The following is a 17,418-nucleotide window of genomic DNA, read 5'->3' on the forward strand; positions in this document are numbered from 1 at the left end:
TAAATGGTCTGGAAATAAATACCGATGACTAGGAATGTAAGACTATTTACCCTGGAGTCTGACAGGCAGACTAGAGCTAAAGGATTTGGTCATTTTCAAAGCATTCTTTTCTAAAGAGGGATACTGTTATAAATAACATTGTGAATTTTCAGAGTGTGTATCTGGATTCATTTGCAATCAGTATGGAAGTCTCTGATGTTTTCCCATCCTTTAACAGTAGGAAGGAAAGAAAATTATCCCTGGGATCTACCTACAGGGTAGCTGGGCTTTACCCTTCCGTGTTAAAATCGTTAGCACGAGGGACATCAAGAACCAAACACGAGCATGTATGACATGTCAGCGTAACTGAGGGGCGTTGCCTCGCTGTGAGATACGGTTGCATCATGGGAACGTGGTGTGATTTAATTTCATAATTGTAAACATCGTAGTGGGTATGGTTGATTCATTTGAAACTCTTGTCCACTTCGCTATGGCTGGACAGCTCAGTTAACATGGGTAGGTCTTGGCTTCACACTTTTATGATTTCTTTTCTTATTTTTGTGGTTTTATTTGGGAAAAAAATTCTAAAGGAAAAACTGTTGACTTTAGCTGAACTCAACCTTTTATAAAGCTTTGGCTTAATTTCAGTACGATGAAATTTTTTGACCTTCTAAATCAAAGGGCTGTAAATTTTGCCTTGAAAGGGGGTGGGGGGCAACGTATAATCCTGGTTTTCTACAGTGCTGATTGTCTAAGTGTGTTTTAAATTATGGCCCAACTCGGGGGCAAGGAAAACTCAGTTATGTGGAAAGAATGCCAGGACTCTCCTTGTTTAATCACCATGAATGCAACAACTAATATACTAATATACAACTAATATAATATTTTAAGTTGTAAGGGGAAACAGACCATCATAAAAGAAAGAATTGACGGAATAGTATGTATGCAAACTTGGCTTCTGATAATTTTTTTCTTATGCTCAATAATACAGACAAGCCTGCAGAAATTTTAAATAACGCAGACTCTGGCAATGTAGCACCTGAAATTCACTGTAAAGATTCAAAGTTTGGAGGGAATTGAATCTTGGTTGCAAGTTAAAATTCACAAAGTTGACCTTTAGAGGTCGTTTTTCGTCCCACCCAACCCTTCCCCCCCCCGTCCAAACTACCACAACGTCTCATTTTTAGGATGTGAAAACTAGAGCCTTTTCCACTTGTAGATGGGTTCTCGGGAGATAATGCTGTATGTCGAGGAGCCTGGCAATTCAGTGGCACACATCGGCTGGCGGCTGTTCATTTAGGTGTTTCACATGGAGTTTCCTGCTCTTCCAAAGTGGAGAAGCAGGTGTAAACCAGGACGTTAGTTGTTGGTGTGATGAGGATTACCAACGCCTGGGTGGGCGGATTTCCCCTTGCCCAGGCCGAGTCCTAAGGAAACTTAGGAGGCACTTATCTAATCCCCCGGGTGGTCCCGACGGCTGCGTTCTCCCCGGATCTGGAGGGGACTTACATTCCCAGTAGACCTGAGGTGCTCTGGAGAATGGGTAAGGACGCTGACTGTGGCCCCTCAGACCAAACACCTCTTTTCCGCCAACAAGTCGGAGCATTTAAGACCCCTGGGGGCTCTGGGAAGAGAGCGGGAGAGTGGGGTTGGGTTTTGTGCCGCTTGCCCCTCGGGCTGGGGGAGAAAGTGGTCAGATGCGAGTTCCGCGGGGCGCTGAGTACAGAGAGCGCCTGGCGGCCACAGGTGCTCGGGAAGGGGAGAAGGCCAGGGGCCAGGCGCGGGCTGGGGGCGCGGAGGGCAGCGCCTCCCGGGGTGCGCCCGCCGAGCCGCCACCGCTCACCTGCCCGCGGGGGCGGGGCGGGGCGGGCGGGGCGCTGGGGTGCGCCTGCCTCCCGCCTCCCGCCTCCCGCCCGGGGAGGAAGCGGAGGGGCGCGGTGTAAACAGAGCGGCGGCCGTGATGTCAGCCGGTCACATGGAGCCTCTTATGGCTCGGGATGGCTCTCGGCGGGCGGGCAGCTGCTGCAGCTGCTGCTGTGGCTCGGGCGGCGGCGGCGCGGCGGCGGCAGAGGGGGCTCCGGGGTCGGACCATCCGCTCTCCCTGCGCTCTCTGCACCGCGGCTTAAATGATGTATTTTGTGATCGCAGCGATGAAAGGTGAGCCCGGGCGCCCCGCGGGGGCCGGGTGGGCTGCTGCTCCGGGGGGCGGGGAGGCAGGCGCGCAGGGGGAGGGGTGGGCGCGCCTGCCCAAGCGCACGTACTGCCCGCGGCTGGCGGCCGGAGCCCCGCCAGGGCCTTCTGGGCCAGCGCAGCGGCGCCACCTGAGCCCGGCCGCGGGATCTGCCTGCCTCCTGTTGGGGGCAAAGGCGCACCGGCTGGAGCTCCCTCTTCCGCCCCCTCTGGCTCCTGTCAGTCGCCGGGGTCTGCCTGGCACCCGGCGGGGCTTCCGGAAGAAACTTTGTCGGGAGTCGCTGCGCTTCTGGAAGGGAGGGGAGGGTTTGGGGGAGTTTGGAGGAAGCCAGGGGCGCCAGCGGCGGGTCCCCAGGGCCCACACCCCGAACAGCTCCGGCCTACAAAGGGAAGGCGCTGCGGCCCGGTCGGGCCGTGCGTGCGTGGGGACACGATGTCATCCCTGGAGACTGGTCAGCGCCCAGGCCTTGCGCCCTCCCGCCCTGGCGGCCCAGCGGCCCTGAGCGGCCGCCCGCCAGAGTAGTGCGGCCAGTCCGCACCGCTTCCCGCCGCGGCCACTTCCGAAAGTGCCCGGGCCTGAGCTAGACGGGCTTCTTCAGCGTGCCAAGACTCCCTCGGCGGCCACCCGCAGCCGCAGCGCACCCCCACTTGATACTTAAGGTTGTGGATTTGCAGGGAGCGGTAAAGGTTAGACGGCATTGAGGGTCGACCGGCGCGGATTAGTCGCGGTCAAGACTTCCTTCCCGGCCTTCTGCTCTGACCAGGGTTCCTTAGCCAGGCTGGTGGCAGGATGGCACGGGGCACTGGATGAAGAGAGGAGTAGCTCGAGGTCCTCCCAAGTGAGGAGGAAAGTAACCAGGACAAGTCAGGAAAGTTTTTAATGGGAAAGCCAAAGTTTGGAGGTGTGCAGGAAGTCGCCAGTGGGGCCAGGAGAAACCGAGACCCGCTCTTAGGACTGTTGCAAACAGCCCCAGAGAAATTCAGCGCGCAGCACGCTGCCCCTCATGCGCCAGCAGGTTTCTCGGGTTAGATAATCTGCCCCAGCAACCCGGCCGCTGGGAGTGGGGATTTAGAGCCCCATCTGTTTGCGGCGGACAGGGCTCCCCTAATGGGCAGCGTTTTTGCAGACCCAGGCCGTCCTGCGGGTTCTGCCATCCGTGCGGGCGCCGCTCGTTAAACGTTTGCTAGGTTGAGGTTTTGTTGCAATCCAGGAGGAAGGACACCCATTGAGTATCTGCGCTGGGTTTACTTTCGGATCACCGAGCTTTGCCTTTCTTCACTAGAGATTGGGTGGCATCTTTTATTAATTATTAACAGGCCGAAACGTACTGGACGCTAAGATGAGCTGCTTAAGATGAAATCTTTCTTACGACGTACCCACAGCAAATTTTCTATCTTTTTTCCTGGTGACTTGCGGGAAATGAGATTTAATCATTTTTAGAATATGCAACTGATAAAGGAGAGGAAACCTCTCTGTGATTCACGGTCTTAAGTACTTAAAGTAATTTTTGAAAGAAAAATGTTAAGATTGTCTTACCAACGTATGTAAAAGAAATCTATGTTCATCCCCTCCCCCTTAAAAAAACTGTTACGCTGTTTCCTGAGTTTCATTAATTCTGTAAGAGTTTAGTAGTTAGGACATTTTCTTCCATTTTTTTCCCTTTAAGTTATAAAATAGGTTTGCTATTTGGGAGGTGCCAATGCCAGTCCTTATCCATTTTATTTAGTATAATTTGTGTTGTTGGGGCAAGGGTCAGAAGCTAAGACCCTGTCCTTTAATGAACAATAACTACCAAACAATAAACTATCTTTTAATATTTTAATTTTGACGTTTCCAAGTACATAGGCTTTTTTTTGCATTTGAAGTAGTGCAAAGTGAAGTTCTATACTATCCCTTACTAATATAATCATGAAAATTACACCACCACCATCATCCCCCAAAAGCTCTAGCCCACACATTTGTCTTGGAGTGACCTATGGCTGCCATAAGATAATAGATTGATAGTATTCCGCTTCGAGAAAAGTAGCTCAGAAGTACTGGCAATGCACTTTTTCAATAAGCCAGAGAGAGAGAAATAGAATGCATCTAGATAATTAGAATATTTCGTTCCCAGTATCATAACATCCTGTGTTTTAATGGGATTATCTTGCTTTGGTGCAATTTAAACTAAAGAAAAATAGTTCGTGGGAAAATGAGGAATGCTGTAAATGTTTCCATATCAGATTTAAGGGGCAAAAACTGGCCTGGAATCATATTAAATACTTCCCTACTGCCTCTCAGTTTTAATAGTTAAATTGGTTCCATATGTAAGAGTTTGAATAATTAGGTTTTTTATGCAAAACAGAAACACTCAGTACAATATAGCTTTTTGGTATGTGTATACATGTGGACAGGGGAGGAGCGAACAAGAGACCATAAAAGAGAAACATTCTCTTTGTTGGCTGATTTACTGTTGTTTTTTAAACATCATTAAATCAGGCCTTTTGAACTCACCAAAGAAGAAAATCCTTCCTCTGCGTTAGTTGTCAAATAAGTTTAGGCTTAAAGTGGTTTCATGCTTAGAAGAAATAAATCTTCATTTGAGCAACTCTAGTCTCATCCTTCAGTTTTGCTTTTGTTTAATTAACAATAAAATTCCAATACCATTTGGATTGCTTCTTGGGCAAACAGAGAAAGCCAGCGATAACATTTATAATCAGGGGAGCACTTGTTCCGCTCATAATAAAAGTGCATTGACCAAATGTCAGGCGGTAGCCGATCGCTGAAAGGAAACGCAAGTGCTTCATCAGTTTCAGTAGATTATATACCCCTTTGCTTCTTATGAGTGCTCAGCCTACGTTCATGTAAATAGAGTTTTGAGAGTAAATAGAGTTTTGAGACTTTGAAGGAAATGTCTGTCCCTTAATAGACTCTTCCCCAGCACAATTCATGTGCAAATGAAAGGCACCTTGCCACTTTGAAAATACTGTGTTAGTGATTACTAGTCTTTCCAACTCTAATAAATTTGATTTTATGTTTTGAAGAATTTGACCTTTCTTTTTACCAAATGAGATTAGAATTTTATCCCTGGTTTTATTTTCATCACCGTCAGAGGTATCCCTCGTCAGAGGTATCCCTTTGCTGGGATTTTTGTCTCATTTTTGCGTCCTTTGATGAGTATGATTGGGAAAGGGTGATGGCCCGACCTTGAAAAGAGGAAACCCAAATGGCTGCTCCGCAGAACAGAGTGCTTATCAGGCAAGGAGGGGTCAGTTCTTTTAAAAATAAAGAGGATCTCTGAATCCATTTGTCCATGGGAGGAGTGGGGGAGCTCGGATCCTCTATGAAGTAGAGAATATTTTAAAAGCACCATCTTCATGAGCAGCCTCTTGATTTTTATATGTATATTTCAATCACATCACTTGAAATGCAAAGCAACATCATATTCAAGTAAACCACGTCGCCTTTGATTTAAATTGAGTATCATATAACTTCCTTAATGCTGCCCCGTTCTACAATAATACAATTTCTAAATAGAAGTAGTCCTTTAAATATATAGAGAGATATAGAGATATCATATTTAACACGATTTAAATCTCAGGGTTTTTTGTTTGTTTGTTTTGGGTTTTTTTTTGCTTAGTAGATATGTTAGCAAATACATCAGTAGTTCTCACTGGACTCCTTTTTCTCCTGCCTTTCCCTCCCAGCCAAGTGAATCACAATAAAATAGATGTGAGCAGCAATTAGATAATTGCAAAGCACCTGCAAAAGCATTCAACCACTTTGTAATTTGCTCTGGGCCACCTAAGAAAACAGTATTTACAAATGACCATTTACTGGGAAGAAAAGTTGATGGATGGATAGACGGATAGATAGATGATGGATAGATAGATGATTGGGAGATAGGTAGATAGATAATAGGTGATTGATAGGTAGATCTGCAGAGGGAGAGAGTTGGAGTTCAGTTTTCTTAAAATTAAATTATGGAACAAATCTTCTAAGAAATCTTTGTCATAGAAATGTTTTCTACATGCATCCTAAATATTCACAATGTTTATTAATAAGAAATCAAGGCTGCCTTAACCTATGTGTTTTTTATTTAATAATTTTAAAAACCATAATTAGATACTCAAGAGTCAGTAGCTACATCATGTTTATGTTTCTCTGCTTAAAAATTATTAATTTGGAGAGATAACACCAGTGACAACACAGATGTGAAATGACATTTGATACTATCTCAGAGACCACATGTGGACCTTTTGAGGAATGATTTACAAGTTCTCTCCCTACCCCGTTGCCCCAGCTCCTCCACCCACATACCTCCCACACCAGCCTTTGAATCATGGACTTAGAGATTCATATAGCTTTTAGGGTCCATCGCAATGTTGTGTGTGACATGATGGAACATGGTTCTGCTATACATTTCAAAGTGCTATGTCCAGAGATAAGAGGTCTAAATAGACAGATAATAGCTTATATCATTAGCCGAAGGGCAAAAATGCAAGAAAGCAGTTGAAACCTTGTATTTCTAGATTTTCTTTCTTAAGTGGCATTTGTTAGCCCTCATGTTATAGGGAGGTAATACGATAACTTTAAAATCTTTGCTCCTGTATAAAAATGTCAAACGTGTTCCCTAGGTTTGCCAGCAGTTTTGTTTTTTGCTTTAGATTTCATTGCCTCTGACGTTTACTAGGCATTTCATAAATAAATAGAAGGATGATGTTAATCTATATTTGCTTTGTGCTTTTTGGTTTACAAACATTCTTACCTCATTTAATCCTCCTTGGAAAGTCATTGATACTGTCATGTTTTGTAGTTGAAGAAACTGAGGCTCACAGAGGTTATGTGCTGGCCAAGCTCTTCCAGCTGATACATGGTGATGACTAGAGTCCTAATTTCTACTATCTTCATGCAGCCTCCCCCGGAGGAAGCTGTGAAAATGTCCTGGATATAAGTTTGTCTCTAGTTAGTGGAAATTATAACTCTGGCATTTATAAGGGAAAAAAATAGATTCAATTATGTAATGCTTTGCTGAGCCCAATATCCTTAAATTACTATTTAATAAAATCAATTTGGTACAAATGGGGTTATTCTTATTTGCTTATCATTAGCTCTCTTCATCCATGATTTTCATTAAGTCCATTTGTTATAAAAGGATCTGGGTGAAATAGTAAGCGTTACTTTCCTAAAAAATACAGAACAGCATGAAGTGCAGCTAACCTGTGTAACCTGTCTCCATTATGATAGAATTGAGCCAGAGGTTTATCTATATGTTCCACTTATCTTTAGGCGAAGGAGTATTCTTAAATCTTCTAGTTTTAATATGCCTTTATTTAGTAGAAAGCTCTAGAGTCCTTGGACTTGAGAGAGTGTTGTCCTGGTTGTTTCCATGACAGCTGAGGGGCATGATTGTGGACATACTCTTGAGAAATCTGTTGTCTTTTAGAAAATCACATGAGGGTAAAAGTTTCCAAATAGATAGATCTGCAAAAGCTCATTTCTCACTTGATGGGTGTTTACCTCTCTGGCGACTGGATTGAGGTATGTTTGTCTCGGGGAGAGAAGAAACCTTAAAAATCATTCAGATACATGTCCTATTGGCATTTGGTTTCTCTAAATAGGATTTCTGCCAAATGGTTGTCTGTTTATGTTTGAACGCCTTCTATGATGGGGAACTCACTATTGTTAGAGGTAGCTTATTCCATCTTGAATTAGAAAACTCTTATATCAACCATAAATCTCTCCTTTGTACTTTTAATCTCTTAATTCTGATCTTTCCTTTTGGGGCTATGTAGAACACATTTAATCCACCTTTCAAATGAAAGATTGTCAGTTACTTGAAGACTAAGTATGAAACACGCACACACCCACCACCACCACCACCAGCACCACCCACCCTCCCTCTCTGTAACCCTGAATCTTTGCTGTCCTTTTCCACTCCACTTTGTTCAGACTTCACAATCTTGGTCAGTTTCTGCCTCAAACACACTTCAGTTTGTCTAGAACCTCTCGAAATTTTTGTGTCAAAAGTGGAACCTGAGTATCAGTTGTAGTATGATTCACTCAGCACTCAAACCACCGTGTAGTAAAGAGTAAAGATTTTTAAATTTTGTTTAAAAAATGTTAATATACGTAAGCTAGGCTGTATGTTTAGGCCATCTCAGCCTTTGTGATATTGTAATTTGTGAAAGTGAACCTTTGACCTATTTAGGAATACTTTTAGATGAACTGAAGTTGATTGTTAAATATTCAGGAAAATAAAATACATTGCAAAAATAATTAAAGGAACATTAAAAGCATTTATGAGATGTTTTTCTCCAGTGTCAGATCTGGAATAAGTCTGCCCTCTAGTGGTTACTTATTTACTCGTGGAAAGCTAAAAGCCATAATGGTGCCAATGAATTTCCCATCAGGCTAGCGGAGAGGTCAAAGGTTGAAATTATTTTCTCACTTGCTTTGGGGAATTCTCCTTACATCAGATTCAAAAGTGTAATTCATTGTTTTAAATGGTTATTAGAAATGTAATGGTGGGGGAGATAATGAATTTTAAAAGTTTGCTTGGAAGGAAGGGAATTTTTTTAAAAACTTAAGATAAAGGTGATTAATAAAATTGTTTGGCTCCATATTAAATTTAAAAGTTTAAGTGAAATTTGTTTTATAAGTAAGCAATTATTATGACTTATAGCAATTCTTGTTTTTGTTCTGGGTTTTTGTTTTTGTTTCTGAGAGTTTCAACCTCTATTCTATTCCTGTGTCCTCTAATATTTTTAAAAAAGAGATTGTCAGTCATTTTGATCAGAGAAATGAGCATTTTCCCTTTTTAAATCTAAAACTTGTATTTTTCAAAAATGATTAACATTTAGGAAGCAGTAAACTATTACAGACTTTTTGGCAGCAAAACAATTTTAAACATGGATGCAAAACTATTAACCCCTTGGTTTCTGAAGACTTATGGCTAGATCATTTGGTTCATTTAAGTATATACAGTTTACCAAAGAGAGAGTATATTTACAAAGGTTTTTTAGAACATTATATAGTTTATACTTTACAAACACTGCACAAAGTAAAGATAAGCATCCTTTTGTGTAACTTTTAGGATAAATAGATAATACAAGTGCAGATTTTGGTGGTATATCAAGTATCAAACAGTCATAAAACCATTTGATTTGTGTTGGAATCAAAGAAATAAGTATTGATCTTCCTATTGCCTTAAATATCATTTGTCCTGATGCTACACAAAGGAAGGAGATCGCAAATTTAAATGAATTTTGCATTGCTCAAGAAGTCAAGCCTGAGCTGAACTAGAATAACCAGTGAAATAGTAATGACAGGTAATCACCACCCAGGTGATTACCTGTCATTATTAGATGTCATTAAAAGATGACAGTGCTCACTGGTTCCCACTGGAAAGATGAAATTGCGTCTTTACGTGAAAAACAAGGAAGAGGGTGGGGGAGAAGCAAGGAAAACCTGCTGTTTAAACCTTTCCATCATAGAAATAAGGTAGTGGTTCAGAAGTGAAGACTTGTGGTTAAGTTTCAGATCAGTTCTTGAAGCAAACAGTTTTTCAAACTGCGCCACCCAGAAGTGTGATTCTTCCACCACATGAGACATAGTCTCTTTTTCACAGAATGTTATTTTCATTTTTCTGTTGTGGGGTTTTTTTTTTCTTTTATTTGTTTATCTCGGGTCAAATCTTCTGTAGCACACTGGGTATAAATAATTAAATCAATATGTTTGAGCAAATACCTGTTAGGTGCCTGGTGTGTGCTGCGTAGGTTATTCAGGTCCCACCTGTGTGCTTTTATAATAGAACTGAGACAACTTCCTCCTAATCATGTCTTTTAAGCCATGAATCAGCATTCAAAAAATGCACTGAGAAATTGTCAGCTATGCTTAACCAGAGGAGGCCACTTTAAGACTATTGGGCTTATAGGTTTGCCGTTTCTGTGAGCTACATGCCTTGTAAAACAAAGGAGAGTTTGCAACATGCAATGAAACGTTAACGTAATTGGATAAAGGCAATCCTTATACTGATGTGTGAACATGATTTCCTTCCAAATAAGCCATAGGTTGGCTTTAAAATCCTGCCTAAATCAGTGGTTCTGAAACTTCACAGTACAACCCATAACCGGGAGAGTTACAAAGGCAGGTTCCTGGGTCCCACCCAGACAGAGCCTGATTATTCTGTCTCTTCTGTCCGCTGCTCTTCCTGACCCAGGAAGGTGTGTATTTAAAAAGTATCTCAAGTGGTTCCTATTTGGGTGGTCCTCAGAGCTCCCTCAGGGAAACCCTTGCCTGTCAGAGCCTGTTGGGCACTGCCCTTCAGCGATTCCCAAATATCACTGACCTTCACAGTCACCTGAGAAGCATTTAAGAAATAAATGCCTGTTCTCCATCACCTGCACGAGTCCTCCTTGCTATGGTCTGGGATGAGGCCAAGGAATTTAAATTTGTAAAAGCTCCTCTGGTGACTGAGGGTCAGACAGGTTTGGGAACCACTGCTCTGGTCTAACGCTCTCCTCTTACTAGTGAGGAAACTAAAGCTCAGAAAGGTAAATGATGTTAGAGGAAGCATAGCTTCCCTTTAGTCCACTGAAATCTCCTTCGGAGTGGAAGAGATGCACAACATGAGCAATTTCTGCCATTATTCACAACTTGAGATATTCTACTGGCTATGTTAACCTTGCTATCAACCAGCATGTAGAAGGAAGTAGGCAGACTGCAAATCTGTTACCCCAGATGGCCCTGAGGCTGCTCGGTGCTGGAGGTGCCTATGACACTTTCCAAACACTGTATTCCTTTTCTGCATAAATCGTGCCGGAAGCTCTGGCCCTCCAGCCCTCCATGTGCTCCAGGCTGGTTTCTGCCACCATTGCAACCACTGAGTGGGGACAGACTGAGGATTAGGATGCAGGAGTCAAGGCCAACTCCAGTGGAAACAGTGATGTCTTTTCTATGTTGCTATTTTTACCAACAAAGTAAGGGTTTCAGTGCCCTGCGAGTTCATCAAAGCTTCCTACTTACAAGATGACGTTTTACAAGATGGCGTTTCAGCGGGGCCAGGCTGTGAGCACATGGTGTATCTGCCCACGCCCAGCACTGACGGTGAGCAAGTCTGAATGAGGCAGACACAACCTGGTCCGTCTTCGTGCAGCTTAGATTCTAGTCTGGTGAAACAGAACTACTGTGTTTCCCCGAAAATAAGACCTAGCCGGACCGTCAGCTCTAATGCATCTTTTGGAGCAAAAATTAATATAAAACCCAGTATTATATTGTATTTTATTATACTTTATTATATATACTATACTATACTATACTATACTATACTATACTATACTATACTATACTATACTGGGTCTTATAGTAAAATGAGACCGGGTCTTATATTAATTTTTGCTCCAAAAGACGCATTAGAGCTGACGGTCTGGCTAGGTCTTACTTTTGGAGAAACGCAGTAGAACTGTTCTGGGTGGTGTAGAGGAGGGGAGCCTAGCCCATTCTACAATGCAACTCCAGACCCCTCTTTCTTTGAAAACTGGTGGTGCGTTTTCCCATTATGTGCCAGAGGTGATGGGGGTGGGGGGGGTGGACACAAGGGTAGCAGTTAACTTGTCTTTGCAAATGTACTAAGCAGAAAGTACACTTGCAGAGACACAGCAGTCTTAATCTGTCTTTGCGAGTGTACGTTTTCATGGGAAGAGGGACATAATACCTCAGTAAATACATAAATGAACTAGATAAATACAGATAATGACAATCGCTAGGCCAACATAAAAACAGTATTAACAGTGTAATGACTTAGGAATGCGATGGATGGATATCAGAGAACAGAATCCAAGATTTTTTCCAACCAATGGTGAAAGTTATGCAATAGTCCCAGAAGGGAACTTACGAGGTCATCTGGTTCTCTTAGTTCTCAACCTTGTCTGCACATTAGACTGTCTAGAGAGCTTTTAAAAAATACACAAGTCTAGGCTGTGCTCCTAGAGGCCCCAATTTTATTGGTCTGAGGTGGGGCTCAAGTATTGGTAATTTTTTTAAGCTGCCCAGATGATTCTGGTTGAGAAACCCCTGAAGTCCAACACCCTTACTTTACACATGAGTCATTGGTTCCCAATGCAAGCAAAGTGTGGATGGTGGGAAACCCCCTGTGCAGGATGGGAGAAGATGTGGGTTCTCCTCCTGGGTCTGCTACTCAGTCATTGTCAGGTTACCTCAATGGCTCACTTTCCCCATTTGTAAAAATGTGAGGGTTGGACATGATAGCCATCAAGATCTTTTCCAGCTCCCTCATTCTATGAAAATTTTTCTATTAAAACAAACAAAAAAAATGGTCTGCTTTTTTTGTTGTTGTTCAAGACTTTGAAGAAGCAAAGGAATGCCTTCAAGTTTCCTTATGCCCAGTCTCAACCCCTAATTACTATAGGTGGCTCAATCAACAAATCAGTTCCTTTTGGAGGTAAAAATTTAAGGTAGAAAGAGGTTATTACTTTTTGCCAACTAAATATATTAAAGAACAAGTAAGCATTCATTAATATTCATAACAAATATGCCCAAACTTAGTTCTTGTAAATTACTGTCATACCTTATTTATCAAATTCTAGCCCAAAGCCTTTTCCAATTTTGATGGTTGACTTAAAACCAGGCGGCTGGGGGTAGGGAGTTTGCTTAAAAATGGAAACCCTGGAATAGTCTTACCATTTACAAACTACAGTAATTTTATTCCTTATCAAATATTCCAGGCCAGAAACCCAAGGAAATGAAGTCTTTCTTAATACGTCGTTTGCAGTTTATTAGCAAGCAGAAACAGTGTATCTCCTGTGTCACCAACTTATAAAAGGAAAATAACAAAACTAAGCTCTATCATGAAAAATATCATTGTACCTCCTCATTTGAAACCCAGTATCTCTAAGAACTTGGGTTTCATTGAAACATTTACTCAGAAAGATAACAGTTCATTATAAACCAGCAGGGTGTGATGTAAGCACCTTAACTTTATTTCCTTTTTGTGTGGAATCTCCCAGTGGGGTTTGATAATATTTGGCTGTTCCAGAAGTGATAAAGGAGTTGGAAAAGTAAATCTAATGGGAGATGGTAAAAGAAATTAGAGCCTTGTCTTTTTCAACAGATTTTTAAAGATGAGCATATTACCTATTTTGCATGTATATATTTAAGAAATTGTGAACACGTTGTATATGCATCCATATGTTTGCCATAAACATAAAATTATGAAAAACCATCTTCCTCTAATTTACATTGCATCTATAATAGCAAGCACCTTCTGAAAAGGATAGTTTAACCAAAAAAAAAGAATTTGGCAGAAATCTATTTCAAAAGCAATGCTTTATCACAAGCAAAATCGTGTAGAACAGAAGTGGTTTGTTTCCACCATTGCAGAGAAACAAAGTTGATTAAGATGAGTTAAGATGTCTCCAAGTTTTGGCAGACTTTCCAAGCGCCCTGCTGCTGTTGCATTCAGAATCCCTTTTGAAGCGGCTTGGAAGTTTCTATGTGATTTCAGTGGCTGCGTAGGGGAAATATTGAGTAAACTACTCATTTTGACTAAGATGGCTTATGCTTTTTTAGAATGTTTTCATTTGCTAGAAATATGTTTTGCACTCAGACTTCTCTTGTTGAAGAAGGTTGGTTACCAGCCATCTGATGACGCCTCAGGGTGTTTACAGAAAATGTGGGTGCTGTAGTTATATTTGAGCATAACCCTCTCCCAACAAAGATAGTGTGGTAATCAGCAGGAATGTGAAAACATGTATTTAAGGATTGATGCTTGTAAAAGGTGCCGTAAAGAAACATGGCTGTTCAGATGTAAGAAATGACTGACAGCTCTCCTTGTAGGCATGCTAGTAACAATAAAGTCTAGAAGTTCAACATCAAAGCCATCACAGCTTACTCCACCAGTGACTTGCACATCAAAGAGGGAGCGCAAGACAAAGGAAGTGCACTGAGGTATGTTTCTGCCTCATAGCCAGATCCTCAGGGGGAGCTCACACAGCTCCTTTCATGAATGCAAAGTGATTTTTGCAGATCAGCGTCTTCATTTCATAAATGACCAGGAATATAAAAGCAGGGAAAATGAGTGCTGTAATTGCTCCCCGTCACTTTAAGTTTGGTTAGGAAAGAGTCATCGCAGGGGAGATTGGTCTCTGGTTTCCTTAAGTAGCGAATTCTGTACCCATGTGGACAGCTCTAACTTCGCCTATACAGTACAGGGAATTACTCACAAAAGAAGAGACTACATATTGGATACACTTTAAGTTGATTGTTTTGAATGAAGCTTGAGAACATAAAACTGGACCTAAGTTTGTGGAGTTATGCCGTTTTCTCTCTGCTGTGCTTGCTTGCTTTTGAATTTTTAAAAATTCACCTTGTGGGTGGATTTTTGCTGATTCAGGCGTGCGTTGCTTAACAGGTGTGTGATAATGAAATTTAGACTTGTTAAACCGGCTCTTAATTAATCACGAGATCTGTACCTCAATTCTCTAAATCAAATGGCCTGTACTCCAAAATGCCAAAAGTAGAACAGGAAGAAAGAGTCTGGATTTGACTTCCCTCCCTACCTTCCCTCTTGATATTAAATTGAAAATAAAATTAACCAGGCAATATTAGGGGTGGTTTGAAATAATGTGGGTTTTTCTGGTTTGGTTTTTTTTGGTTGCTTTTTTTTTTTTTTTTTTTTGCATGCCTTTGAAATTTAGAGTTCTTTTATAGTTCATCTTCAGTAATTTACTCATTTTTAAATGCTATCGAAAAATAGTAGTGCTCTGTGTAGTCATTAATAAATACAAAGCAGCTTTCTCAAAGCTCTAGGGAGACCTAATAAACACAACTGTGTTACTAATTGATGCTATACTGGCTGACAAAGTATAGTGCATCGGTAAACAGAAGTTAAGAAGCAAGAAGTTAAAGAACTATAGGGGATTATGTAGACATCAAGAGTTGGAAATTATAATAAGGCCTCTTTAGGGGAGCAGTAATTTGCATGTGGCTGAATTAGGATACCCAATTATTTCTGAGGACACTACTACAAACTCATCCGAAATACCCCTGAAGTGAAAGATTTGGGGAGGGTTGGGAGTTAGATGGGATGGGGGCAGGGTAGGGTGGGGTGGGGGTGAGGGACCAAGCATGTCATATTTGCTATAACTCATGATGGTTTTCCCAATAGCTTGTTAGAGTAGCCTTCTTTGTTAGGGAGAAAAATGCTGATGAAGTCAAGAGTACTGCAATTTCTTTGTTCTATACACACAGTTTATGTTGAATTGCCACAATGGAATTTTTTTTAAAGCAGGGAGGGCAGGAGGTTGGAGACAGAAATAAACCTTTTAAATCTTCTTTATGTGAACCCCACAAGGACATAAGCATGGAGCAGATTAGAGATTGGATTTATACTGTTACTATCCTCTATAGCAGTGGTCCTCAGTGTTGATCCAGGCACTCCCGGGGGTCCCCAAGGCCCTTTCTGGGGTTCCAAGAGATAAAAACTATTTGCATAACAGCACGAAGATTATTTCCCTTTTTAATGCATTGACCATTTGCATTAATAGTGCCAAAGTAATGGTGGGTAAAACGGGTGCCCTTGCAAGAATCAAGGCAGTGACACCTACTTGTACCAGTAGTCATTGTGGTCATTTTCACGGTGGCCTTGCTGTTAGCACATCACCAGGTTCATCTCAGAATGCCCTCGATGAAGCAGTAAAAATTATTAAGTTTATTAAATTTTGACCCTTGAGTACAAGTCTTTTTAATATTCTTTATGACAAAGTGGGAAACAGACATAAAGCACATAAAGCACTTCTGCTCCATATTGAAATAGGATGTTTGTCTCCGGGGAAAAGTACTTGGGTCGTTGTCTCCGAACTAGCTGCTTTTTAAATGGAATGCCATTTTACTTACTAGGTTGCCTAACTGTAGTTATTCAAACTGAGGTATAGTCATACATTTTCTCAAAAGTCAACCAAGTGAGCCCGTCATTTCAAGAAAAGTAGTTGACAGTACGCATTGCCAATAAATTCCAGCTTGCAGGCAAATATTAGAATTTTGGAAAATGTGTATCCAACTCCATGTATTTGACAGCTTCCCAGTATTTCCCTCAGACCCTCTCCAAAAGATCTGATGATATCAGTTGTGATATTAATAAATGGGATTATTTGATAGAATCTCATATGGTATTGAACTGTGTTTCCCTGAAAATAAGACCTAGCCGGACCATCAGCTCTAATGCATCTTTTGGAGCAAAAATTAATATGAGACCCGGTCTAATATAATATAATAATATAATACTGGGTCTTCTATTAATTTTTGCTCCAAAAGATGCATTAGAGCTGATGGTCCGGCTAGGTCTTATTTTCGGGGAAACAGGGTATGTCAACATCTGGACGAGGTATATAACTCAGTGAACTAACAGTTTCCAAGTGACCGATGCATATTATTATAAAAATATGTATGGGTAAAAGATTTATTCAAGGTACAAAATATACCAGTGTACTTGAATTTCACAGAATGCAAAAAATTACTGCTATGGTTTCAGGTTTAATATTCCAACTAACCTTTAAGAAACGACCACTTGTTGAGTTTTGGTATAGACTCAAAGAAGAATATCCAAAACTATCTGAAAAGACCATTAAAATGTTCCTCCCCTTTCCAGCTACATCTCTGAGGCCAGATTTTCTTCATATACTTCAACAGAAAAACACAATAAATTGAATGTAGAAGCAGATATGAGAATCCACCTGTCTTCTACTAAGTCAGAGATTAAAGAGATTTGTAAAGTAAAATAATGACATCCTTTTTACTTTTTGGGGAAAATATATTTTTCATAAAAGTACTTTATGTTAATCTGTAGTTTATTGCTGTTATTTTAAAATTAATTATATAGAGATATCTTTAAATGTTCTCAGTTTTAATTTCTTATAATTATTGGTATATAACCCACATAAACAAAAGTTTTCCGGTGCTTTAAGAGGATAAAAGGATCCAGACACCAAAAAGTTTGAGAACCACTGCTCTACAATTTAGGAGACACAGAAGAGTTTGTTACAAAGCACAAGATAGCAATAGAAAGGGTTTTAAATGTAGACAGATTTGTTAGATAAGCCAAGTATCATATACTAAACAAAGCACTTTCAAACATGAATTCAAGAACAAATTTTCTCATCCCTATTTTTTTTTAAATAATTTCTGCCTCTTTGATGGCTGTGGAAGATGACCGTTTAATGACCACTGCTGATGTGATAGTCTCAGAATTGTTA

At 41.1% G+C, this 17,418-nt stretch overlaps 1 protein-coding gene across 4 annotated transcripts in view; it reads left to right on the top strand.

Annotated features, from left to right (window-relative positions):
- RORA (RAR related orphan receptor A) overlaps positions 1 to 17,418 on the top strand; it is a 687,196-nt gene that overhangs the window by 592,654 nt on the left and 77,124 nt on the right. The window contains exon 1 of one of the 4 annotated variants that reach the window (XM_019748674.2): positions 1,926 to 2,136. The exons of the other annotated variants lie outside the window; for them this stretch is intronic. Within the exon in view, the coding sequence (XP_019604233.1) occupies positions 2,106 to 2,136 (31 nt within the window). The 5' untranslated portion in view covers positions 1,926 to 2,105. Of the gene's footprint in view, positions 1 to 1,925; positions 2,137 to 17,418 lie in introns of those variants that run through there. 4 annotated transcript variants of the gene reach the window in all.

Source organism: Rhinolophus sinicus, linkage group LG03 (assembly GCF_036562045.2).
Source record: "Rhinolophus sinicus isolate RSC01 linkage group LG03, ASM3656204v1, whole genome shotgun sequence".
Taxonomy (NCBI): domain Eukaryota; kingdom Metazoa; phylum Chordata; class Mammalia; order Chiroptera; family Rhinolophidae; genus Rhinolophus; species Rhinolophus sinicus.